The sequence below is a fragment of the Bos mutus genome, chromosome 18, assembly GCF_027580195.1.
Source record: "Bos mutus isolate GX-2022 chromosome 18, NWIPB_WYAK_1.1, whole genome shotgun sequence".
Classification (NCBI taxonomy): Eukaryota; Metazoa; Chordata; class Mammalia; order Artiodactyla; family Bovidae; genus Bos; species Bos mutus.
This window is the reverse complement of record NC_091634.1, coordinates 60,969,875-60,995,350: the sequence shown is the minus strand read 5'-3', so window position 1 is coordinate 60,995,350 and position 25,476 is coordinate 60,969,875. Positions and strand designations below refer to the sequence as shown.

At 46.2% G+C, this 25,476-nt stretch overlaps 1 protein-coding gene across 1 annotated transcript; it reads left to right on the top strand.

Annotated features, from left to right (window-relative positions):
• The first annotated feature begins 200 nt into the window (after positions 1-200).
• On the top strand, positions 201-25,431 carry COG4 (component of oligomeric golgi complex 4). Its single transcript, XM_005894326.3, has 19 exons — positions 201-394; positions 2,903-2,985; positions 4,200-4,314; positions 5,881-6,055; positions 7,176-7,369; positions 8,970-9,075; positions 9,574-9,731; positions 11,026-11,084; positions 12,870-13,003; positions 14,809-14,927; positions 15,448-15,614; positions 16,384-16,549; positions 20,696-20,758; positions 22,511-22,627; positions 23,201-23,293; positions 24,034-24,117; positions 24,317-24,418; positions 24,654-24,782; positions 24,965-25,431. Exons 1-19 carry the CDS (start codon positions 224-226, stop codon positions 25,097-25,099), a joined length of 2,370 nt encoding a protein of 789 aa, XP_005894388.2. The 5' UTR covers positions 201-223; the 3' UTR covers positions 25,100-25,431.
• Positions 25,432-25,476: the final 45 nt, after the last annotated feature.

Genomic DNA, 25,476 nt, shown 5'->3' with positions numbered 1-25,476 from the left:
TATAATTTTTTTAACTGCTTCTGCCTTGCTTCCACGTCGCATTGAAAATTACTTAAATATTCTTTATGGCCGTTATTTTTTCCAGAATATGGAATGAATTGACTTTCTAAAGCAGACAGTAAAAAAAAAAAAAAATCTACAAATTCATTAGGCACTTTCGTGGACAGCCCCAAAGACGTGTTGCGCCAACGAGGAGGGGGCCTCGCGGGGCCGGAAGCGAGAAATGGGGACGAAGATGGCAGACCTCGATTCCCCTCAGAAGCTGTCAGGCGTGCCTCGGCCGCCTGACGGGGTGGGAGGAGGCAGCTGCTCAGAAATCTCCACTGAGCTCATTCGCTCCCTGACCGATTTGCAGGAGCTGGAGGCTGTGTACGAACGGCTCTGCGGCGAGGAGGTGGGGGAGCTGAGCTGTTTTTTCTGGAAGGACGCAGAGGCAGTGGGCCTAGGAGCCGTGGGAAATTCGGGCTGTGGGACGTTCTCTTCTTGCCAAGGAACCAAAAAAGCACCTATGCGAGATGCAGGCGTGTTGAGTGTAGGTGAGGCGACCTGTGGAGAAGGCAATGGCAACCCACTCCAGTACTCTTGCCTGGAAAATCCCATGGACAGAGGAGCCTGGTAGGCTGCAGTCCATGGGGTCGCTAAGAGTCGGACGCGACTGAGCGACTTCACTTTCACTTTTCACTTTCATGCATTGGAGAAGGAAATGGCAACCCACTCCAGTATTCTTGCCTGGAGAATCCCAGGGATGGGGGAGCCTGGGCTGCCGTCTATGGGGTCGCAGAGTCGGACGCGACTGAAGCGACTTAGCAGCAGCAGCAGCAGCAGCGACCTGACATCTCTGTTTACTCGTTCTCACGCCCCCAAGCATGCTTTCCTGTTACCTAGGCGATCTGCCCGCACTCATCCATTGATTTCCCTGGCCCTTAATCGTCAGATTTCTCCGCCAGAGTAAAGTTAGACTTGAGGGTGTACACCGACTTGCTTGCTTTTCAAAATAGGAAGAAAGGCTCTCTTGCAACGACTTAGCAGTTTAAAAATTTTGAAATGCTTTTACTTCGTTATCTCATTAAGGCGGGAAATCATTGTAAATAAACTCGAAGCGTTTTAAGACTTCCTTCTGTTGGGAATGATTTAAGAGTGTAATTTTAGTGTTTCAGGTTAATTCAGGGCTTTATAGAAATCTAAGATTTTAAGATTCAGACACAACTGTCTAATCTTGGACAAGTCGCTTCATCCCTTGTACTTAGCTCTTGTTTAGTCCCTAAATCGTGTCGGACTCTCTTGCAACCCTGCGGACAGTAGCCTGCCAGGCTCTTCTATCCATGGGATTTCCCAGGCAAGAATACTGGAATGGGTTACTGTTTTCTCCAGATTATCTTCCCTATCCAGTGATCGAACCCCTATCTCCTGCATTGGCAGGAGGATTATTTTTGGCTGTATTAGGTCTTAAGTTGCTGCCTGGGCTTTCTCTAGTTGTGGAGACAGGAGTTTCTCATTCTGGTGGCTTCTCTTGTTGCAGAGCACAGCTCTAGGGCTGGAGGGTTTGAGTAGTTGCCGGGCGGTGGGCTCTGTAGTTGAGGCTCCCAGGCCCTAGAGCACAGGCTCAGTGATTGTGGTGCATGGGCTTAGTTGCTCTGTTGCCTGTGGTACCTTCCTGGACGGGGGATCTGACCCCTATCTTCTGCATTTGCAGGCAGATTCTTTACCACTGAGCCACCAGGGAAGCTGTACTTAGCCGTGCCTGATATCAAATGAGGAGTGTGAGCTTTATGCTTTCTAACATTCCTTGCAGCCTTCTTTACTCTTCTGTGTGACTTGATGTGAATACGTTTTTGACTGCCAGCCGGCTTCCTTGCCAGTCAGCAGAAAGATCTAAGTTGTGATCTAATAGTTTAATAGCTGTTCCCTAAACCAAACTTTTATGAAGGTTGAGCACAGAAGACAGCTTTGGCCTGGAGCAGGGATGGTCATTGGTATCTTTGAGAATTTTCAAATATTAACTTACAACAGCTCCAGCAGTTTTTAATATGTTTTTCAGCAAGATGTGCTTTGTAAAGTTCAGTACTAAGCTTGCATTCATTGAGTTAATCAATACTTTGGGGGGAAAGATTAAGTCAGTCTTACAGACAGAATAATACTGGTTTTGTGTTTGTATTTATGTATGTTATTGTTGGGCTTACCTAACATCTGTAAGGGGTATATAGTACTATCCCTATTTTGCAGATGAAGAAACCCAAGCATAAGAAGATTACATTAGTTAAAGTAACTCAAAAATTGACTTGGGTGAGAGAGAATTCTTTTTATTGCTTCTGGGTACTGATTATACACTTCTTCCCTTCACTCAGTCGTGTCTGACTCTTTGCGACCCCATGGACAGTAGCCTACCAGGCTCTGCCATCCATGGGATTTTCCAGGCAAGAATACTGGAGTGGGCTGCCATTTCCTTCTCCAGGGGATCTTCCCAACCCAGGGATCGAACCCGGGTCTCCTGCATTGCAGACAGACGCTTTTCCGTCTGAGCCACCAGGGAAGCCCCTGGTGGGGCTTATACACTAGAAGAGACTATTTATAACTGCCAGTTTAGAAGTTTCCTTTCTTTATTTGAGCCTTTATATTTTAGTGCCTCCCTGTGTTAGGCACTATGCTAATGAAATTGAATAAAAGTTTATTTCGTCTCTTTGTTGTGTTCACCTCCTAGCTGGAATGAGATATGCCTAGGCTATCAGTTATTATGTAATGTGATAACAGCAACAATGAAGTATTATTTGTTAAAGCCCTAGGGAGCTTAATGACAGGAAAGAAGACATTTGAAATGGGATTTACTCTTCAGCTAAGTAGTAGATTAGATAACTCTTAAGGTTCCCTCTGACCATGCTAATGACAGGATGTTTCTTTGTTTCAGAAAGTGGTGGAGAGAGAGCTGGATGCTCTTTTGGAGCAGCAAAATACCATTGAAAGTAAAATGGTCACTCTCCACCGGATGGGGTGAGTCTTTAGTTCAGCAAGAGCTATTTTAAATTTCATCGGGGTCCACTGGATAAGTTATTATTTTTCCTAACTTTGTGTTATACAGTGACAGTTGAGTTTAAATTGGAAAAGAGAATTACCTCCAGGTAAAGTGAATACCTACCGGTGTGGTTAGGTTGTTCTCAAAGTGTCCTTGGGCCAGCAAGTATCAACATTGTCTGGAAACTTGTTAGAAATGCAGATTCTGAGGCCTCACCCCAAACCTACTATACCAGAAGCTCTGGGGGTAGGGCTCTAGAATCTCTAGCTTAACCTGCATGTCAAGTGATTCTGATGTATGGCTCAAGTTTGAGAGCCCCTGTTTTGTGTATTCTGTATATTCGCTAGTCATAAAAATTGCTTTGATATCATCATCCTCTTAGAGTGTTGGTTAGTGCATTTTATGCTCACTTAGCAATGGGGAGATTCTGCACTCTAGTTCTTTGGCAGTACTTATTTAGGGCTGTCTTTTGTATTTATTTAAATTATTATACAATATAAGCCTGCTGCTGCTGCTGCTGCTAAGTCACTTCAGTCGTGTCCAACTCTGTGTGACCCCATGGACTGTAGCCTACCAGGATCCTCCATCCATGGGTTTTTCCAGGCAAGAGTACTGGAATGGGGTGCCATTGCCTTCTCCAATGCATGAAAGTGAAAAGTGAAAGTGAAGTTGCTCAGTCATGTCTGACTCTTAGTGACCCCATGGACTGCAGCCTACCAGGCTCCTCCATCCATGGGATTTTCCAGGCAAGAGTACTGGAGTGGGGTGCCATTGCCTTCTCCTAAGTTTTCAGTAAAACACGCTGGAGAAAAAGCTATGAATAGAGTGAATGGAGCAAAGAGTTGTGGGGAGATACAAAAGAAGTATGACTTCCCAGGTGGCTCAGTGGGTAAAGAATCCGCCTGCAATGCAGGAGTCATGGGTTTGATCTCTGGGTCGGGAAGATCCCCTGGAGGAGGGCATGGCAACCCATTCTAGTATTCTTGCCTCGAGAATCCCATGGACAGAGGCGCCTGGCAGGCTTACAGTCCATAGAATCTCAAAGAGTTGGACATGACTGAAGTGACTAAGCAAGCATGCTCAAGCAAAAGAAGTGTTAATAGAAGACACAGTCTCCATCTGTAAAAATGTTTTTTCATTTCTTTTACCATCTACTCCTATGGATATGTATACTGACAATGTGTGTCTCCAGTCCAAATCTACAGTTGATTGAAGGAGATGCAAAGCAGCTGGCTGGAATGATCACCTTTACCTGCAACCTAGCTGAGAATGTGTCAAGCAAAGTCCGTCAGCTTGACCTGGCCAAGGTAATCCCATTGAGCTTTTGATATTGGAGTTAGTAGAGGGCAGTAGAGAAGCCACCACGTTAGAAATTAGAGCAGGACCATCCAATAGAAACGTAATGCAAGATACCAAAACAAGATAAAGATAACACAGAAAAACACCAGACCAATAGCTGTTATGAATATAGACATACAGATCCTCAACAACAGTAGCAAATCATATCCAGTAATGTATTAAAAAAGACTATACTATGAGCAAGTGAAATTTATCCCAGTCATACAAGGCTGCTTTAGACTACCAATTAATGTAATAACACCAAATCGATAGAATAAAGGACAAAAAACAAACAAACAAACAAACAAAAAAAAGGCAAAAAAAAAAAAAGAATAAAGGACAGAAACCACATGATCATCTCATAGACTCAAGGCATTTGACAAAACTAAACACCTGTTTTGATGAAAACACTCAACAAACTTGGAAGAGAAGGAACTCCCTCGACCTGATAAAGGGCATCTTTATGATATTAAAGATGGGCTAACATCATACTTACTGGTGAAAAACTAGTTGCTTCCCCCAAAAGATCAGGAACAAAACAAGGATGTTAGCTTTTGCTCCTGCTTTTCAACATTGTACTAGAGGTTCTAGCCAGAGACGTTAGGCAAGAAAGTGAAATAAAAGTCATTTAGGTGGGAAAAGAAAAAGTCTAATATGAACCACATATGTAATTTAAAACTTCCCAGTGACTGTTTTTTAAAAAGCAGAACAGGTGAAAATAATTTTCACAATTTAGAAACATTTGTTTAACCCATTATTTTAGAAATTACTATTAAATGGTATTAATGGGACATTTTTACCTTATTTATTTTTGTGCTAAGTTTGAAATCCAGTGTGTATTTTACGCATATGCACCTTAATTTGGATTAGTCACATTTGAAGTGCTCAGTAGTTCACAGGTGGAGAGTGGCTATTGTATTGAACAACACAGGATCTGGGTTGTGAGTTTTGGTTTGTTTGTTTGTTTTTTGGCTGTGTGGCTTGTGGGATCTTAGTTCACTAACCAGGGATTGAACCTCATCCTCAGCAGTGAACGTGTGGAGTCCTAAGGATTGGCTGGCCAGGGAATTCCTCATTCTTGCTTATTTGAAACAAAAATACTTTCCATATATTTTGCATACATTATTGTATTTATTTTTAATTGAAGAATAATTGCTTTGGATTGGTTTCTACCAAACCTCAACATGCATACATTATTAATTGGATTGCAATGTCATGTTCCCAAAATGTGAGATACACTGTGATTATGTTATAAATTTAACAATATAAGCCAAATATAAATATGGATTATCTCCACTACTGCCTTATTAAAGTAAATGACTGGTCACATAAATAAAATTGTCTGATGCTTGTCAGTAGTATTGACCATCAACCCACAAGTTTTGTGAGTGGTAGTGGTAATGTTTTTTAGTTTACCAGTGAAGGCTGTAAAGGATCTCTGGTTACTTGGCTTCAGCCCCTGAAACTTCCTACCTTCTGGAGAGATGCTTTTGAAAGAATAGGACGTTGTTTCTAAGCAACAAATCTTTTTGCAGAATCGCCTCTATCAAGCCATTCAGAGAGCTGATGATATCTTGGACCTGAAGTTCTGCATGGATGGAGTTCAGACTGCTTTGAGAAATGAAGATTATGAGCAGGCTGCAGCCCACATTCATCGCTACTTGTGCCTGGACAAGTCAGTCATCGAGCTCAGCCGACAGGGCAAAGAAGGTTGGCATCCCAAACTGCTGCTTCCTCGTTTGGTTACAAGCATCTGTAATCTGAACTCGGCAGTCTCAATCAGGAAAAGGAAAATTAGGAAATTTTCTTGTCTGGTACTAGACACAGTATAGGTCCTAGACCATCCCAGGGCAAAGGTTGTTATTCCTACCTTATGGAAAAGAAAACAATCCAGATCCACTGTTCCTCTGACCAGTGGGTTCTTTACACTGGACAGTATTGCCTGTTTATACAATTAAAATTAAATTTTTAGCTTTCTGTTCTGGAGCGTCCATGACCTCCACCCACTCTTGTCTTTCTAGCCTTTTTTCATGCTATTCGCTCATACATCCATTCATTGTACACGTTTGTTGAGCTCCTCTTTAAACCAGGGTATATACTGCTTGCTGCTGCTGCTGCTGCTAAGTTACTTCAGTCGTGTCTGACTCTGTGCGACCCCATAGACGGCAGCCCACCAGGCTCCCCCGTCCCTGGGATTCTCCAGGCAAGAATACTGGAGTGGGTTGCTGTTTCCTTCTCCAGTGCATGAAAGTGAAAAGTCAAAGTGAAGTCACTCAGTCGCGTCCAACTCTTAGTGACCTCATGGACTGAAGCCCACCAGGCTCCTCTGTCCATGGGATTTTCCAGGCAAGAGTACTGGAGTGGGGTGCCATTGCCTTCTCCGATACTGCTTGCAATTCTCTGCAAATACTCTTCATCTTTCTGTGTCCGGTGCTTTGCTGTTTTCATTCCCCTTGCTTAGAATGTATGTACCCCATACTCAGAAATCAAAATCTTGCCCATCTTTGAGAAACAAAATACCATCTCTGGGAAGCCTTTTCTGATTACTTCAACCAGAAATGTGACTTGTGGGCACCTTTCTCATGACACTTGTCATACACTGAATTTTATTATAGTCATTTGTGCACAAACCTCATTTCTTGAAGATGATTGTGACTCTTGTGGCAGTGGAGGTGTGGCTGACTCACCTCTTCACCATCTGTATTGCTAGTATAGCGTCTCGCACACACTTAAGTGCTCAATACCTGTTTTTGGAATGCACAGACAAAGTGGCCTAAACCTAACACAGTACCGTTCTCTACATTAGTTCTCATGTTCTCCCATTGTGCAGGCAGCATGATTGATGCCAACCTGAAACTGCTGCAGGAAGCTGAGCAGCGTCTCAAAGCCATTGTCACAGAGAAGTTTGCCTTTGCCACAAAGGAAGGGGATCTGCCCCAGGTGGAGCGCTTCTTCAAGATCTTCCCACTGCTGGGCTTGCATGAGGAGGGATTAAGCAAGTTCTCAGAATATCTTTGCAAGCAGGTATGGCTCCTGATTGCTTGGTAGGATAATGGTACAGTTCTCAGCCTGCAAACCGGGGCACTGGATGGATCCATTTTCTGTGGATACTTTTTACCTCTGGATTTGAATCCCCTTTTCTTCTGCATCCTGGCAGGACTGAATACGTGCATTCATTCAGCACTTACTGTTACCAGTCTACTTTGTACCAGGCATGGCCTGGACATCTACTGATGTATTCCAACAGACCAAGTGAAAGCATAAGAAAATTAAAATGCGATTTCTCTAACAAGTTGAATCACCTTTTCCAAGCTGTCAACCAGGGACTGGCTTCTTGTAAGAGCGTTCAGAGATGTTGGTTAGTGGTTTTTAGACTCGTAACCAGGTTTGAGGGCTCCCCTGATGGCTCAGTGGTAAAGAATCTGCCTGCCATGCAGAGTCGCAGGTTTAATTCCTAGGTCAGGAAGATGCCTTGGAAAAGGAAATGGCAACTCATTCCAGTATTCTTGCCTGAAAAATCATGGACAGAGGAACTTGGTGGACTACAGTCCATGCAGTCACTAAAGAGCTGGACACGACTTAGCGACTAAACAACACCAACCAGGCTTGAGTCTCAAATAAGACTTGGAGGGGAAAAAAGCCCCAGGCTTGCAGCTCAAAAATTGAGATGAAGCAGGTTAAAACTGAAAAAGAAACAGGCTTCAGTTTAGTCTCTGCTCACCTTCCCCTGGAGCCTCAGATTGTGGAGAAGCAAACAGTAGGCGTGTGAGCACAGAGTTGTTATTTTTTAAGTGTGTCTCACAGTGCATCCTGTCCCCATCCGCCAGTTCTGTGTAATGGAACATTATTTTGCCATTCAGGAAAATGTGATAGTTCCATATGTGCAGACACAGTTTACTCCCTAACGTGGCTAAGTTAAACAACAGCGTGCCATCATTCATGTTGAAATTGGAGAGAGCGGCCATAAAGATTGTATGTTACATAAACATGGGGTATGTGGGGGACAGTTAGCAGTGGCCACCTCTCAGGAGGAAACTTAGGAGACCAAGAAACACAGATAAGAGAAAGAATTACTTTTCATCCAACACTCCTTTGTTCCTTCTGAATGTTTAAGTGTGTTTTACCCATTCTAAAAATTAACAAGAAATTAAATGTAACTGCTTTATGGTACTTTTCTATCAATACATTTTTTTATCAGTACTTTGTTATCTGAAACCTGGAAAGGGCTTCTACTGTTAATCCCTTAAAATTCCCTTAGAAGTACCCAGATTCTGTCCCCTACTCAACAGAGCACCATTAATAGTAACTCTTGAGTTATTCTTTGAAACAATTATTGTAACTTGGGACTCTCTCCCCAGTTTAACAGCTGTAGATAGTATCAAGGAAGAGGAAAGCATCATTAATCCCTCTGAATGGAAGAAGAGTTAACTACCATGTTAGGTTCTTTGTCTTGCCTGAGGTTTGGACAGCCCACAGCCCACAGCCCCCAAGGGACGCTCCTCTGTGCCATCTAGGCTTTCTAGCATCAAGGGAAACATGGGGTGAAAGCCACTGGGAGGTCTTTTAGGAAAACTGAAGCTAACCTTTGGTCTAAGAAATGTTTGTAGATTTTCTACTTTTTCAGGTGGCCAGTAAAGCTGAGGAGAACCTCCTGTTGGTTTTAGGCACAGACATGAGTGATCGAAGAGCTGCAGTCATCTTTGCAGATACACTGACTCTTCTGTTTGAAGGCAAGCCTCTTTCTCCACTGCAGACACTTGCAGCACCTGCATCCTAGCTTTTCTTTTCTCCTCACCAGCCTGATGCCTTTACTTTAAACCTGTGGTTTGCTATATACTGGTTTATTGGAGAATTAACGTCCCAATTCAGTATCTGATTCTCAAAGATTAGAGTTTCTCAGATGTTTTGTTCTCCCTAGTCCCTGAGAATAAAACTCCAAGAGTGGATTTAACTAAAAAATGACAGGGGAGAGAATGATGCTCATTTCCAAAGATGCTCCTGTAGAAACTGTCAGTATAATTTATCAAACGCCTGCTGTTTACCAAGCACTGTGCCTAGGTAACAGATTTGCTTAGCAATTCCTGATACCAATAAGAACCATTTGTGTTCATTTTGTGAAGTAAAACAGAAAGGGTTGAGTTGACCCCAAGTCAGTCCTGGATAGCAAAAAGGAGTGTATCTGTGGGAAGAACATTTGGAATCCAGCCCTCTCCCTTTCTCCCTTCCAGGAATTGCCCGAATTGTGGAGACCCATCAGCCAATAGTGGAAACATACTATGGGCCAGGCAGACTTTATACCCTGATAAAATACCTGCAGGTGGAATGTGACAGACAGGTAGAGAAGGTGGTCGACAAGTTCATCAAGCAGAGGGACTACCGACAGCAGGTGAGCAGGGGAAGCTTATCGGGGGCTTGGAAGCAACTTAGCCAGCAACACTGAATAGAATAAATCAGGAGCAGGGAGGCTAAGGGGGTGGAGAGTGCAAAAAAGATACAAGTAGGAGAAAAATGCCAGATGAAGACTGGCCTGCATCTTGCCACTCCCCAGCTTACTTTGGACACGAGGTGTCGTCAAGGTGATGATGGCCTCAGTACAAGGCTGAGAAGGAAATAGAAAGGGCTTCCTAAAAGGAACACAACAGAAACGTCAAACCGCTGTCAATCACAGAATGTGCAGCATTGCCATCTGGTGACTGAGTGAGGATTTGATTTCCTAAGGTCTTATTCAATGTTAAATAATTTTGTCTCAGATTTCTCATTTATTCCTTAAGGGCTAGAGGTAACATTTGCTTTTTCAGAACTTTAGGTTTCTCCATTTCTTTGAGCAGATAAAATAAGAATCAGTTCAGTTCAGTTCAGTCGCTCAGTTGTGTCCGACTCTTTGCCACCCCATGGACTGCAGCATGCCAGGCTTCCCTGTCCATCACCAACTCCCAGAGTTTACGCAGACTCATGTCCATCAAGTCAGTGATGCCATCCAACCATCTCATCCTCTGTCATCCCCTTTTCCTCCTGCCTTCAATCTTTCCCAGCATCAGGGTCTTTTCCAATGAGTCAGTTCTTCATATCAGAAGGCCAAAAGTATTGGAGTTTCAGCTTCAGCATCAGTCCTTCCAATGAACATTCAGGACTGATTTCCTTTAGAATGGACTGGTTTGATCTCCTTGCAGTGCAAGGGACTCTCAAGAGTCTTCTCCAACACCACAGTTCGAAAGCATCAATTCTTTGGCGCTCAGCTTCCTTTATGGTCCAACTCTCACAACCATACATGACCACTGGAAAAACCATAGCTTTGACTAGACAGACCTTTGTTGACAAAGTAAGGGCTGAAGGTAACATATGTTTTTTCAGAACTTTGTTTCTCCATTCCTTTAAGCAGATAAAATTAGAACTTAGAAATAGGAATAACCCCATATAGTTTAATTTCTAGAACTCTAGGAGACTAGACATTAGTTCATTGGAATACCACTAGCATCACTTTTAAGTACAATAATAGAGGTGAACATTAGCATATAAATCAAAAGTAAATCTTGGGCACCTCCCATTGAGAGCCTCCTTTTAGCTTGCCTGTTAAACAAACTAAATCTAAACATTCTTATACCAGAAGTCTGGAGGGACCAGCAGGAAGCAGATAGAAGGAGGGAAGGGAAGAGTATTCTCATTTCTGTGGTATATTGCAGTTTCGGCATGTCCAGAGCAACTTGATGAGAAATTCTACATCAGAAAAAATAGAGCCAAGGTAATAATCCTCTTTTCTTCACCCCATGGAAGTTTGAATCGGTAATCAAGTATCATTCAGAGGCTGCTCTCTTACAGTGTGGTTTACATTTTAAAAATACTTTGTTTTTGACTCTTTTTTTAGAATGGAATATAGCATACAAACAAAAGCATATGTATAACATGTTTGTGTTTTGTCAAGAATACTAGTTCATTACCAATGCTGCAGTCTGGGTCTAGAGTTGGTGCTGTTAATCATTACAGTGTACTGAGCATAGAGTACAGGGAGGCATGTAATAAAGGGATATAACCTAGGCTGATGCAGTGCAAGGAAAGGAAACCTGAGGACATGATCTCACATCTGAGACTTTAAGAGTAAATAGAAGGGGATAATGGATAAGTGTATATCTATGGCTGAGTCCCTTCACTGTTCACCCGAAACTATCACAACATTGTTAATTGGCTATACCCTTACACGAAAGAAATAAAAAGTTTTCTTTTATTTTTTTAATGAGTAAGTAGAGGAAGTTCCCTGGTGATCCAGTGGTTAAGACTCTGTGCTCCCAGTGCAGGGGCATGAGTTCAGTCTCTGAGATTCCACATGCTGTGTGGCGCAGCCAAAAAGATAAAAGAGTAAATAGGAAGAAGAGGTGGAATGTGTTCCAGGTAGAGGAGAGGGAAAATGTGCAAAGACTCTGTCTATTGAAAACCCAAAGAAGGCCAGAACAGCTGAAGTGCAGGGAGTTGGAGAGAGTCTGCCATGAGGTGAGTCTAGCCAGGTTGTCAGTCAGGCCGTTTGGCGTTTGTATCCCAAGAGCTGTGGAAAACTCATGATTACGATATGACCGGATTTACATCCTGAAAAGGTCTCTTGGATGTCAGTGTGGAAAATGAGTTAATTTTGTCTAAAATGTGAGAGAGGGGATCAACTTCATTCCATATAAGTGGCTATTTGTTATCCCAGTACAGTTTGTTGAAAAGACTATATTTTCTCTTCATTGAATTGTCTTAGTATTCTTGTTGCAAATCAGTTGACCATAAATATCAAGATATCTGGACTCTTATTAACCTATATGTCTGTTCTTATGTCAGTAAAACCACACTGCCTTGTTTGCTGTTAGCTTTGTGATAAGTTTTAAAATTGGAAAGTGTGAGTCCGCCAACATTTTTTTTCCAAGATTGATTTGGCTTTTTATCTAGATAAGTGATGAGTGTGGAACACAGTTTAAGGATGTATCCTAAAAACTTCCACCACAGCTACATGAGGGGTTAGGGAAGCATGATTTGTTTTACATGAAAGACAGATCATTTTTACTCGAGCCACTAACAAAAATACGGGCTTCCCTTGTGGCTCAGTGGTAAAGAATCTGTCTGCCAATGCAGGAGACACAGGTTCAATCCTTAGGTCGGGAAGATCCCCTGGGGAAGGAAACAGCAACCCAGTCCAGTATTCTTGCCTGGAGAATCCCACGGACAGAGGAGCCTGACAGGCTACAGTCCATGGGGTCGCAAAGAGTCGGACACAACTGAGCATATTACACTAAAAATAAAAATACATCTCCCAATCTCTTATGTAACTCTGGCAGAATTTTTAGGGGGTGAATAATTCAGGTGAAACATGTAAATGGGACATGTGTTTGACCACCATGTCTGATCACAACTGGGCCAGCAGAGCCAGAAGGACCACTTGGCAAAGCTGACCCTCCTGGGCCTGGGGGAGGGGGACTTCGGACTCTATTTGCCCTGTAGCTCTTATATCTAAAGGAATCCAGTGTCCTGCTTATGCTTTCTGCTCCACGTGTCTTAGAGAACTGGATCCTATCCTGACTGAGGTCACCCTAATGAATGCCCGCAGTGAGCTGTACCTACGCTTCCTCAGGAAAAGGATCAGCTCAGATTTTGAGGTGGGGGACTCCATGGCCTCAGAAGAAGTCAAACAAGGTAAAAGGTGTTGCCCATGTTCTCTGGGATGGGTCGGGGTATAGTTGGCTCTGTTTTGTACTAGTTACGTTATAGATTCTTTTAATGAGGAAATAATTGGGGCTTGTTAGTCTCTGGGGGAGATCTGTGGACAAATTGACTCTCAGGAGGAAATGTGGACTTAACAGATTTTAGAATTAGACTGGGTCTTTCAGGCCATCTAATCATTGTACAGATGAAAATGGCTAAATGCAAGAATGGTTCAGTGAGTCTCTTGCTCTCTTCCCCATGCCCTGCTTCCTCACCAGCTCAGATTTCAGGACTGGTGTTTTAAGTAGGCAATATGTGCACATTGTAGATAGGTAGGTTGATAGAACAAAAAAATATACATAATTTCCTGAGGGAACTTTAAAGAGTGATGAGAATATTCTAAAACTGGATTGTGGCTATTGTTATAAAATATAAAGTTACTGAAAAAAAATTGAACTGCACATGTACAATGGTTGAATTTTATGATATATGAATTACACCTCATGTAGTATTGAAGTATAATATTGAGAAAACCTTTCACTCCCTCCCTCAGTCTCCCCGTTCCCTCAGTCACAATTTTTGAAGGAATAAATATGTTGACTAAAAAGGTGTGCCACTGTCCTATTTTACTGACACACTGACTCCAGGTCTTCTTAAAAATCCCTGCTGGTTGAGTATATGCAGAATTCTCTTAACTGGAGACCTGAAACTCACCCAGCATCTGTGGCAATCTGCATGGCTTGTACCAATAATGCATGGCAAGGGAATTATTTATATGACCTGGTGGTTTGGTTTTTTTATTTGTTTTGGGCATTGCTACAAGATTTGTGGGATCATGTTTCCCCGTCAGAGATCAAACCCATGCCTCCTGCAGTGGGAGCACAGAATCCTGACCACTGGACCACCAGAAAGTCCCTGAATTGGTGTTTAAAGGAGGATTTGAGCTCATCTGGAGTTTGGTACTTATTGCTGTTAATAATGACCATGTATGTTCAGAGTTGTGCTGTTTAATACAGTAGCCACAAGCCACAGGTAACTATTTAAATTTTAATTTAAATAAGGGCTTCCCTGGTGGCTCAGGATGATAAAGACTCTGCCTGCAATGCAAGAGATGCAGGTTCAATCTCTCGGTCAGGAAGATCTCCTGGAGAAGGAAAGGGCTAACGACTCCAGTATTCTTGCCTGGAGAATTCCATGGAAGGAAGAGCCTAGCAGGCTACATACAGTCCATAGAGTCACAAAGAGTTAGACAGGACTGAACAACTAATACTTTAACTTTTCACAAAATTAAATAAAATTAAAAATTCAGTTCCTCAATCATATTAAGCACATTCCAAGTACTTAATAGTGGCTACTTCATTAGGCAGCAGATACAGAACATTTCTATCATCACAGAAAATTTTGCTGGACAGCACTTTTTATAGAATGAAAAATCTAAAAACTTCAATCTCCAATTACTGTGATTTCCAGTTATCTCTAATAATGCCAAAATGTTTGGAAATAACACAGTTGTCTAAAAATAGTAATTTAAAAAAATATGGACTATCTACATAAGATACCACACAGCGGTTAAAGATCAGTAAGCTACAGAAAAGAAAAACTAAACTACACAGAAACAATGAAATATTTATGATGTAATTTTTAAGCAGGATACAGAATTGTATCGGTACTGTGATTGTAACCATGTAAATTATGTACAGATTTGGAACAGAGACTAGAAAGGGACCTAAAAAAAAAAAAAGGTCTATTTCCTTTGGGGAAGAAGAGTGAGTATTCCTTTCTTGGCTGTCTCCTAGAGCACCAGAAGTGCCTGGACAAACTCCTCAATAACTGCCTACTGAGCTGCACCATGCAGGAGCTCATTGGTCTATATATCACCATGGAGGAGTACTTCATGAGGGAGACTGTCAACAAGGTAGGACAGAGGAAACCCCCCTTGGAGACGGGGCATCCTGTCCAGGAAACCAGGCTGACAGCCATGGCCGAGGCGTGTCGTATTTCTCGGTCCTGCTTTGAGAATACCCTGGCATGCCGACTAAGTGTACTGCTTTGAATGGTCAGAGGGCATCTTTGGGGTGATCGGGCTCTTCATGGACCCAGCTGGGACTTCTTCCCCAAAGGTCATAGAAGAGCACCTCAGCTCCTCGGGAGCCTCTCTGTCCCCCACCTCCATAGCAGTGTGTGGGTGAGGAGCCGTGGAGAAAATGGGCCTCCCCTGGTGTCTTATATCGTGCATACCAGATATTCTCAAGACGCCCTAACTACTTAGTTTCCTAACACTGGTGATCAGTAGGGAAGTTAACTGTTTCAGCAAGGAGGAGCCACTCCAAGCTGTGACCAGAACAAGCTATTTTAGGAAAAGCAGACAAAGTACAGAACTATCTAGAACCGTGACAGAACCGGGGCCCTTACTGGGCAATCTGCCTTTGGGGTAGGCTGTGGCCCTGGACACCTATGAGAAGGGCCAGTTGACATCCAGCATGGTGGATGACGTCTTCTACATTGTTAAGAAGTGCATCGGGCGGGCCCTGTCTAGCTCCAGCATCGACTGCCTCTGCGCCATGATCAACCTCGCCACCACAGAGCTGGAGTCTGACTTCAGGTACAGCCGCCACCCTTTCCACTCTCTGGGAGGCGGAAAGGTCCTCCTGTTGGATTCCCGGGGCCCATTTTGCTTCTTCCTTTTTTTCCCTTATGATTCAAGTTCAGTTCTATATAGGCTATAAGCTCCTATCCATAGCACCACATCCTTGACTCCAGGCAGTTGTACAGCACCCAGATACCTTATAGGCCAAATCTGTATTCCCTGGACTGGATTCTTTCTGGCCCTCAGACTGAGGAAAGGGAACAGGCACCTCAGATGAAGACAGCAGTTGTAATGTTAACAGTGATACTTACCTCTGCTACAAGGCAGGCACCGTGCTGATTTCCTGCTCCCGTTCAGTCCTGACAGCGACCCTGTGAGGTGGGAGCCACTGGCTCTCTTCTGTAGATGAGAAACCCGGGGCCCAGGGAGATCACACATCTCATAAGTGGTAGAACATGGAGTGGAGCCTGACCTTCACAAGCTGATGTCTCCACTCTCACACCGCTGCCTTCACCAAGCTGTACTTCCTCCTGAGCGTGTTGGAGCTCAGCGCCGCTCAGTGACAGCTGCACAGGGAGTCAGGAGCCGGCCAGTCTTCTCTGTGTGTGCTCGCCACAGCAATGCCTTTGAGGGGGTGCGGCCTCTCATGCCCTGACTGCTCAGGGCCTCCTGCTCCCTGGGAAGAGCAGGTCACGCTGCTGGCTCGGGGTGGTGAGCCCGCTGGTGCGCCCGTCCTGGAGGACAGGTTGCGTGCTACCAATCCCCGTGTGCCCTTCTGCCCCAGGGACGTCCTGTGTCACAAGCTGCGGATGGGCTTCCCAGCCACTACCCTGCAGGACATCCAGCGTGGAGTGACCAGTGCCGTGAGCATCATGCACAGCAGCCTCCAGCAGGGCAAGTTCGACACCAAAGGCATCGAGAGCACCGACGAGGCCAAGCTGTCCTTTCTGGTAGGCGGCCCTACAGGTGGGAGCTGGGCTGAGCCACGGTTAACCAGCCATCAACTGGAGACTTCTCCAGTGTCTGCAGAGATGGAAAATTCCTCCTTTAAGGAAGGCTCGTTCTAGAGGTTCTGAAACCATTTTAACCCAGGGACCTCTTTCAGAGCAGCCTGAGCCAGGACATGTCCTGTTCCTGCCAAGAAGGCTGGGCGCCTCAGAGCTACCCAGTGCCCATTCCCGGGAGCACCCCCAGCTGTTGAGGGCTCCACTGAGTACCAGGCTTGGATGACATCTGTGCCAGCCCCCAGACCGCTTCTCTGAGGACGGCCCGCAGTGGGGGAGGGAGCTGACCCACTAGGCCTACCAAACTGCTTTTCTGGCACACTTCTTAGGCGTTCAGCCTCCTCAGGAAGGTGAGCTTCTTCAAGCGCTGCTACCCAGCGTGACAGCTGTGTGACAGCTGGGGAGGAAGTACGAGGGGAAGAAAGGGTTCATACCAGGCAACAACCAACTTGTGATGAGCCCAAAAGAATGCAGATGAGTCCTGGGCCTGTGGTCAGGCCTTTCTGGCACCTGCTGTCTTGGCATGTGTGGGTATGGTGCTATCAGAGGCTGTTCTGCCCTCCCCGCATTGGCCAGACTCTTCTCGGCTCCTGGGGTTCAGAGACCTGAAGGAAACATCCGACAATGGACCTCTCAGTCGACAGCGGTCCACAGATGGAGTCCTGAACATCACCCTGCAGGGGATGCAAAAATGTATATGTGTTTTTTCTGGAAGCAAGGTTCTTAAGCTTTTATTATTCTTAAAGGGAACTATGACACCAAAAAAGTTGAGATGTTGCTTTCAGAGACAGAAGCCTAAACATGCTAATTTTTACCTTGTCCCTGTGCAAGGGAAAACGACAGTAACCAGTCCTCAGACAGATCCAATGAAGTCTATTCAGGCAGTCCTACTTTCTCCTTGTCGTTGAAAATATTTTCCCTGAGCACGGGTCCTGTCGATTTAGGATGTCATGGTTGTTGCCAAAAAAAACAGGATTCTGTCCAAGAAATTATTGCTTCTGTACCTTTAGAGAACTTTGCCAGCATTTCTGGCAACCAGCTTCATATAATCATGAACTGACTTTAATTTTTCTTTTTTATTTGCATTCTATTTCATTCTTCACAGAACTTACTTTCATTCTTTCATTTCTCTGCTCAGAAAAGACCCCTACTACCTACCACATCAAAAGTAGACATCTTTGCCTGGGCATTTTGCTGAAGGCCTCCTGAGTCTGACACATCTGTCCCTCTAGTCCTGTTTTCCATCCCTCGTCTCCACAAGTCCCCAGTAGGCTGACTGCTGTGTGCTCACACATTTGCTGCTCCCGTTCAGACAGCTCCATCGTTTGAGGCCCAGAAGATAAGGCCGACAAGAAAAGGTGATGCTAAATGCTTGGTGACAGTTTTCTAGTTTTCCGACGCCAAGTACTTAAAATGTCATCACTCCCACCACAGGGCCTATTTCTTATGTCACCTTGATTTATTTGGCTGTCAGTATGAATTCCCCGACGGTGCTGATGTATCAGTCACTGTGAGCTAGGATAAGCCCAGTGAATCCATGCTTACAAGGACTGTCAGGACAAGGAAACTTTGAAATCAATACCATTTGAACCCAAATCCATTTTCCCCTCATGACAGATTTTTCTTATGCCCTCAAATGCTTTGGAAACATTTATGTTATGGCTTCCATCCTTGAGCTGTCGTGACAGTGCAGTTCCTTCTCCGGAGGCTGGTGATGCTTGTGGCCTTGTGTCAAGCTTGTGATGTTGGTGGCCTGGTGTTGTGACACACGGAAAGAACCCCTCAAGTGTCATCCGTCCACCGTGCAAGCAGCCTTAGCAGCACTGTCAGCAGCATGACCTTCCAGCACTGGCTGCAGGATGCTGACAAGGGCAATGTTCTTGTGAAAGACAAAAGGGACATCCTAATCTCAGTCCCTGGGGTTCTGAGCCTCTTTCACCCAGAAATCCTGAGGTTTCTGACTCTCCTCTTGAAACATCAGCTGCTCTCTCCCTCACCTCGGCCTTCCTGGTCATGGCACTGGCACACCCGTTCAAGGGCAGCGTGATTATCTCAAACTCTAATTTCTCCCGCACAGTGGCTTCCAGATCAGTATTCCCAAACCACAGCTGTGTTCATATAGTGTTCACCCACTTTACATATTCCTCAGCCCCACCCCGGTGTCCAGGACCGCGTAGCACCCGCGCCCTAGGCTGACGTCACCCATCTCTGCAGCCCCACCTCCTGTCATTTCCCTGCACGTCTACCCCGACTCTCCTGGTCTCCAGATATGTTTTGGGATTTTCTGCCACTCTGCATTTGCCTGTATTATCCTTTCTCCACAAGTCATTCATTCATTCAACAAATATTTATTGAGAAATGTCTATATATCAGGCACTGTTGTAGGTTTTTGAGCTGCACTGCCCAGTATGCTGTGGCTATTTAACTTGAAGCTAAAAATCCAGTTACAGAGTTGCACCAGCCACATTTCAAGTGCTCAGTAGCCACACATGGTTATTGCTACTGTACTGGACAGTTCAGATTTAGAACATTGCCATCATTAAGAAAGTTCTCTTGGACAAACTAGATCCCTGCCTTCGTGGAGCGCTCATTCTAGTGGGAAAGGCAAACAAGAAGCAAAGAAGACAATATCAGATAATCCTAGGTACCGTTACGATAATATCAAACGGGGCGGTGGACTAGCGGAAGCTGGTGGGGGTGGAGAAATGCCCTCGCCTTTCTCTCCAGAGCCATCTCCTAGCCTCCTAAGTCCCTCTCAGGTACCAGCTCTGCCATGGAGCTTCCTGTTGTGCCTTAGACCAAGACATGGTTTCTTTCCTCTAAATGACCATCGCAGTTTCTACCTTAATTATCATTTTTCTCACACACTGCTTTTTATGATTGTTGTTTATGTATCAGGCTCATACAGAGTTGAATTATAAAGGAAGGAGCCCTTGACCTGGAGTGGGGAGACCTAAATTTCCAACCCTGGCTCTAGCGTTGTGGCCTGTCGTTCACTGAATTACTATCCTCCTCTGCTTTATGTTTCCTTGTGGCACTTATCACTCCCTGACATTTATTATCAACTTTGCTTCAGGAATGTATACTCTACAAGGGGCTGAATTTTTTCTGTTAACTGTTTTATTCCCAGTACCTTCCACAGTGCCTGGCACATAGTGGGCACTTTAAATATTTTCTGAATCAAGAGTTGACTGACCTTGTTGAGTCATTTCACCCTCTTAGGTGTCTTGTTTCCACCTGCAAGCTGGCTTAATAATACAGTTGACTATATTATCAACATGGGTTTGAACTGCACAGATCCACTTATACATGGATTTTTTCAGTGGTAAATACTACAGCTCTATGATTCACGGTTGAATCTATGGATGCAGATTCACAGATGCAGGTGGGCTTCCCAGGTGGCGCTAGTGGTAAAGAATCTGCCCACCAATGCGGGAGGCATAAGAGACGCAGGTTCAGTCCCTGGTTTGGGAAGATCCTCTGGAGAAAGAAATGGCAAACACTCCAGTATTCTTGCCTGGAGAATCCCATGGACAGAGGAGCCTGGTGGGCTACAGTCCATAGGGTCTAAAAGAGTCGGACACGACTGAAGTGACTTAGATGTAGACATGGAGGGCCAGCTATAAGTTATATGCTTACTTTTTACTGTGCCCCTAACCCCAGTGTTGTTCAAGGGTCAGCTGTACTTGTTTTGCAGAAGGTAGTTGGCCGAGCCGCAGACCTAATGGTTGAGAAAATACTTGATAGGTAACAGGCTCTCAGGAAGCATTTCTTAAATCAGTGACAGCCTTTGCATCACTGACCTTGGCTTGGAGGTTTGGAGCCCCAGGACTTCTCCCAGTCTTGTATGCCTACACACACAACAAAAAGACCTGAAACCCTGGATCCCTACCTCTGAGGTCAGATAGCTTCTCTGCCTCTTTGTGTCAGGCTCTGGAGAAAGGGCGAGCCTAGTCCACCATGCTGTCTGGCTGAGACCTGAGTCCCCTGCCTGGTGACAGTGCTGAGGGTGGTCCTCAGCTGCCCTGAGCCTCAGGAATGGGTACCAACAGCAGTGAGCAGGAAGTGACATTCTTCTGTCCTGTCTCCCAGGTGACGCTGAACAATGTGGAAGTCTGCAGCGAAAACATCTCCACTTTGAAAAAGACACTGGAGGTAAAGGGGACCCTGGCCGTCGGCTCTCTGCAGCCTTCCCATGCCTCCTGTTGAGAGTGAGCCCTGTGTGCTTCTGCTGGGGCCATGGCATTCCTGGCATTGAGTCAGCTCTTCCTCAGAGCACTTGAGGGGATTCATTAGTGATTGAGATGGTAGCAGCGCATCTCTGAACTGCAGAAAACTATGACCCATGAGTTGGGAGATCAGAATTCAAGCTAGCTCTTTCAGCACATACTTGGCCTGTGACCTTGGACAAATCCCTGAGTGTCACCTTTCTCATCAGTGAAATGAAATACAGATCTTCATGGGGCCCTGCTCTTGGTTTGTTGGGTAGCCTGGTTAAAAAAAAAAAAAAAAAAAACAGGCTTGAAAGCACTTTATAAAAATAATAAAGTCTACCATAAATTTTGAGATAAAAATGATTCTGAGGGGAATTCACTGACAGTCCAGTGGTTAGGACTCTGTGCTTTCACTGTGAGGGCGTGGGTTCAATCCCTGATTAGGGAACTGAGATCCCACAAGCTGAGTGGCACAGCCGAAAAAAATACGATACAGGGTTCACCTAACCCTGTAGAGACCCAGTTGTTGTCATCGTTTTTTAAAGGAAGGCCATGTAACAGTGGAAGTTACTTGGGCTTGGAAGTCAGATACCCCTGGGTTCACATCTCCATTTGACCACTGGCCAGTTGTGGGGCCTGAGGCAAGTTCTCTAACCTCCCTGAGCCTCAGTTTTCTCTCGTAAACAGGAAGGATGGTCTCTGCCCCACAGGTTTGTTGTGAGAATTAAACAAGAATATAAAGCACCTGGTACATGAGCAGCATGCAGTGGTGGTTAATGATTGTATTAGTAGTTACACACAACAGCATGGAGCATTTACTTTGTTAAATACCAGAAAACAAAGAGCCCAGCTCCCCTCCACTCCTGAGCGCTGCTTCTGGGAGAGGAGAGGAGCCAGGGTCCTGCCTCCCCGCAGGCACCAGTACCTGTGAAGGCGCTTTGCTGCAAAAGCACGGGGCTCTGCGCTGAGGCTGGTGCTGAGTGCTGGCCTTAGGGCTGGGCTGCCTGAGGCGGCCAGGAGCAGACACGAGGAGAGGGCCTCAGTGCTGGTGGGCTTCCTGAGGGAGGCTCGGGAGGCTGCTGTAAACTGGACCAGCTTAGAAATTCACCCCAAAAAGGTCTTAAAATGGAATAAAATAAGAGCGATAGTCACAAAGGACCAGTACCGTAGAGCCTCTCACATCTTAAGTATTCAACAAGGTGGTTGTCTGTTGTGTTTAAGTCATGGCACGTTAAATTGTGCTCCTGACTTTTCTGTAACATTAATTAGCCTGCTGGATTTTGGTCCCTTAGCAGCTCTTCCTCACTGCTGGCTCCCGCTGGAGCCAAAACAGCACAAACCCTGAGGAGGCTGCAGGAAACGCAGGCAGCTCCTGGCAACCCAGAGCAGCGTCCCTGTGCGTTCTCTGCTACTCAGCCTCAGTGTGGAGTTCATGAACAGGTGCTCTGGAGCTGTAATCCTGGCTTCATGACAGTGCTCTGTGACTTCAGGCCAATTACTAACTTCTCTGTGCCTTAGTTTCCTCATCTATACAATGGAAATAATAATAGTACTTACTTCATAAGAAAAGTACTTTAATAAAAGTAAAATGCTTGAAACTGGGCCTGGCACACAGTAAGCACTTAAATCTTAGCTGTGGTCGTGATGATATTCCCTGGGCTCAGAAGCCTGATGGCTGGGTGTTCTCTCCTAGAGTGACTGCACCAAGCTGTTCAGCCAGGGCATTGGAGGGGAGCAGGCCCAGGCCAAGTTTGACAGCTGCCTTTCTGACTTGGCTGCCGTGTCCGGCAAATTCCGAGACCTCTTGCAGGTAAGCCCCAGTCCTGGGCTTGTGTCTTGCTCTGAGACTCTCATTACTGGCTCATCATGGGTTCCACACATATAAGGAAATAGGCGTGGTGGGGAGGAGATGTGAGGGAGCAGAGTGCCCGCCACTGAACTTGTGCGAGTCCCTTGAAGACTCAAGGTTTTTAGCAGTGCTGCTGCCATGTTGACAAGCTGGCGGCATGGTCCTCTAGAATCTCCACTCGGCCTCCACAGTGCCAGGAGCCCTCAGGAAGGTGTTCAGAAGAAATGGAACCACGTGGGTACGCAGACCTGCGTGGCCTTAGCCGAAGGCGCTGCCTGGTACCAGGTGCTCAGAAATCAGACCAACCTCATGGCCGCATCTCTGGCCTGGACCTGATTCAGGATAGATCTCAGAAGGAACAGGTTGTTCCTGGCCTCCTGGATCAGCATTATCTCTGCTAGATTTCACAGAGGGCCTGCAGAAAAGGCTCTGAGCTGAGGATGCCCTGGCAGACAAAGGGTGGACGGAGCGGAGAAAGGGAAGGGATGAGGCATGTGCCTCTCACATCTGACGCGTCTCTGCCTTCTCCTGCAGGAAGGGCTCACAGAGCTGAACAGCACAGCCATCAAGCCACAGGTGCAGCCTTGGATCAACACCTTCCTCTCTGTCTCCCACAATATCGAGGAGGTCAGCCTGACCACAGGCAGCCGTCAAGCCCAGGATTGCCCCGCATTCCCCGGCCCCCAGCAGTGGAGCTGTCTTATAGATTGTACCTTACGTATTTCTCAGGCTCATTTCCCTCACCCTCGAAGGCTAGCTTCCTCCCAGTAACAGGTTGTTCTTGCAGTCAGAGGGCTCCAAAAGACATCTAAAAGGAGTTTGCCTTGATGTATTCTCTTTTATTGAGGCTCTTTTTGCCCCACATCTTAGGACCTTTTTTTTCTAGCTTTATCTTTTCATGGCTTCCCAGCTGATGCAGTTGGTAAAGAACCTGCATGCCAATGCAGGAGACACATATTCGATCCCTGAGTGAGGAAGATCCCCTGGAAGAGGAAATGGCAACACACTCCAGTATTCTTGCCTGAGAAATCCCATGGACAGAGGAGTCTGGCGAGCTATAGTCCATGGGGTCACAAAAGAGTCAAACACAACTGAGCATGTATACACAATCTTTTCATTCCTATAGAACACGAGATACAAGAGGGAGTAAACTGCCAGGAGGTTTACCTCGTTGTTTGGGCCACTACTTCAGTTGCTGGTCAGAAGTATGATGCAGAAACAGCAGTTTCTGCCAGCCTGGTTTTAAGCTGGCTTTAGGCTGGATGAGTCATAAGCTACAGAAGTGTTTCCCTAAAGGAGTGGAAGTGGGGTGGGGGAGAATGGTCCTTGGAGAAGTCCCTGCTGACCCACCTTGCTTCCTGATGTAGGAGGAATTCAGTGACTATGAGGCCAACGATCCTTGGGTTCAACAGTTCATCCTTAATCTGGAGCAGCAAATGGCCGAGTTCAAGGTGAGCAAGGGCTCTCAGGACCAGTCTATAGAATTAGCCACCTCTGCCCAAATCAGCAGCACTGAGGCTTCTCATCGCCCTCCTGCTGGGAGCCCTGGATGCCCTTCCAAGCCCCAGGCTGTGGAAGCACTCTCGACAGCTCGTATGGAGGCAAAGGGGCAAGGTAGGACCCCCACTGACATCCAGTCTCTGCGTGCAGGCCGGCCTGTCCCCAGTCATCTACGACAGCCTGACCAGCCTCATGACCAGCCTTGTCGCAGTTGAGTTGGAGAAAGTGGTGCTGAAGTCCACCTTCAACCGGGTAACGTGAAGAGAGCGCAGGCCTCTGCCCTACTGTTTTCCCTGAGGAGGACCAGTCTGTCCCCTCCCTGCTACCCCAGGCCCTGTGCACATAGGCTCAGTGCTGCCCTGAAGCAGCAGAGCCCACTGAAGCACCATCCGAGTCCCCGCTGGCCTTGGAGCCAAGCACTGAGCAAAGCTGGGGGCCGGTGCTGCTGGGCTGGAGGGCCAGGCCTTGAACTCATGTTCCCATGCAGCTGGGCGGTCTACAGTTTGACAAGGAGCTGAGGTCACTCATTGCCTACCTCACCACGGTGACCACCTGGACCATCCGAGACAAGTTTGCCCGGCTCTCCCAGATGGCCACGATCCTCAATCTGGAGCGGGTATGTGGGGTTCCCCTGGCCTTGCCAGAGAAAGCTGACTCAGGAGAGGCAGAGACGAAATCTGGGTCTCCAGTGGCAGCCCAGCCCTGCAGGCCGCCTCCTTCCTGAGCGCCCCTGCACTGCCTCTGGTGGGATTCTCGGGGCTGGCCCCTCCTTGCTGACTCTTTCTGCTCTTCCCACAGGTGACCGAGATCCTGGATTACTGGGGCGCCAACTCGGGCCCGCTGACGTGGCGCCTCACGCCTGCTGAAGTGCGCCAGGTGCTGGCCCTGCGCATAGACTTCCGCAGCGAGGACATCAAGAGGCTGCGCCTGTAGCTGCCGCACGAGCCCAGCCGGTTCCCCTGCTGGCAGCGGGGAAACAAGGCCTCTACTCTGGCCATTCTCTGTTCTCAGACCTGTGGGGGTCCTTCAGGGAACAGTGTCTCCCCATAGAGAGACGTAGGTCCGCCTTGGCTCCTAACTAGGTGGGAACGCCAGGGCGGGCCAGCCTTCCACACGGAGGGCCATCCCCTCGTCCTTGGACGTGACAGCACATGAGCTGCCTCCCTGCCAGTCCCGAAGGACTTGGCTTGATCTGGGGACTTGAGGTTTACTCCAAGGAGAGGCTGTGATATTTATGATCGCCCTGAATAAACAGGCTCCTTGAAGAGAGGCCAGTGTGCTGTTTCCAGGAAGGGCTAGATGCCACAGGG

What these genes read in the sequence shown, in the direction of transcription:
- COG4 (XM_005894326.3), top strand. Translation starts at nt 224, where the DNA reads ATGGGGACGAAGATGGCAGACCTCGATTCCCCTCAGAAGCTGTCAGGC. An exon ending in AACGGCTCTGCGGCGAGGAG is followed by an intron (nt 395 to 2,902) that starts GTGGGGGAGCTG and finishes TCTTTGTTTCAG; the next exon opens with AAAGTGGTGGAGAGAGAGCT. An exon ending in TCAGAAAAAATAGAGCCAAG is followed by an intron (nt 11,085 to 12,869) that starts GTAATAATCCTC and finishes CACGTGTCTTAG; the next exon opens with AGAACTGGATCCTATCCTGA.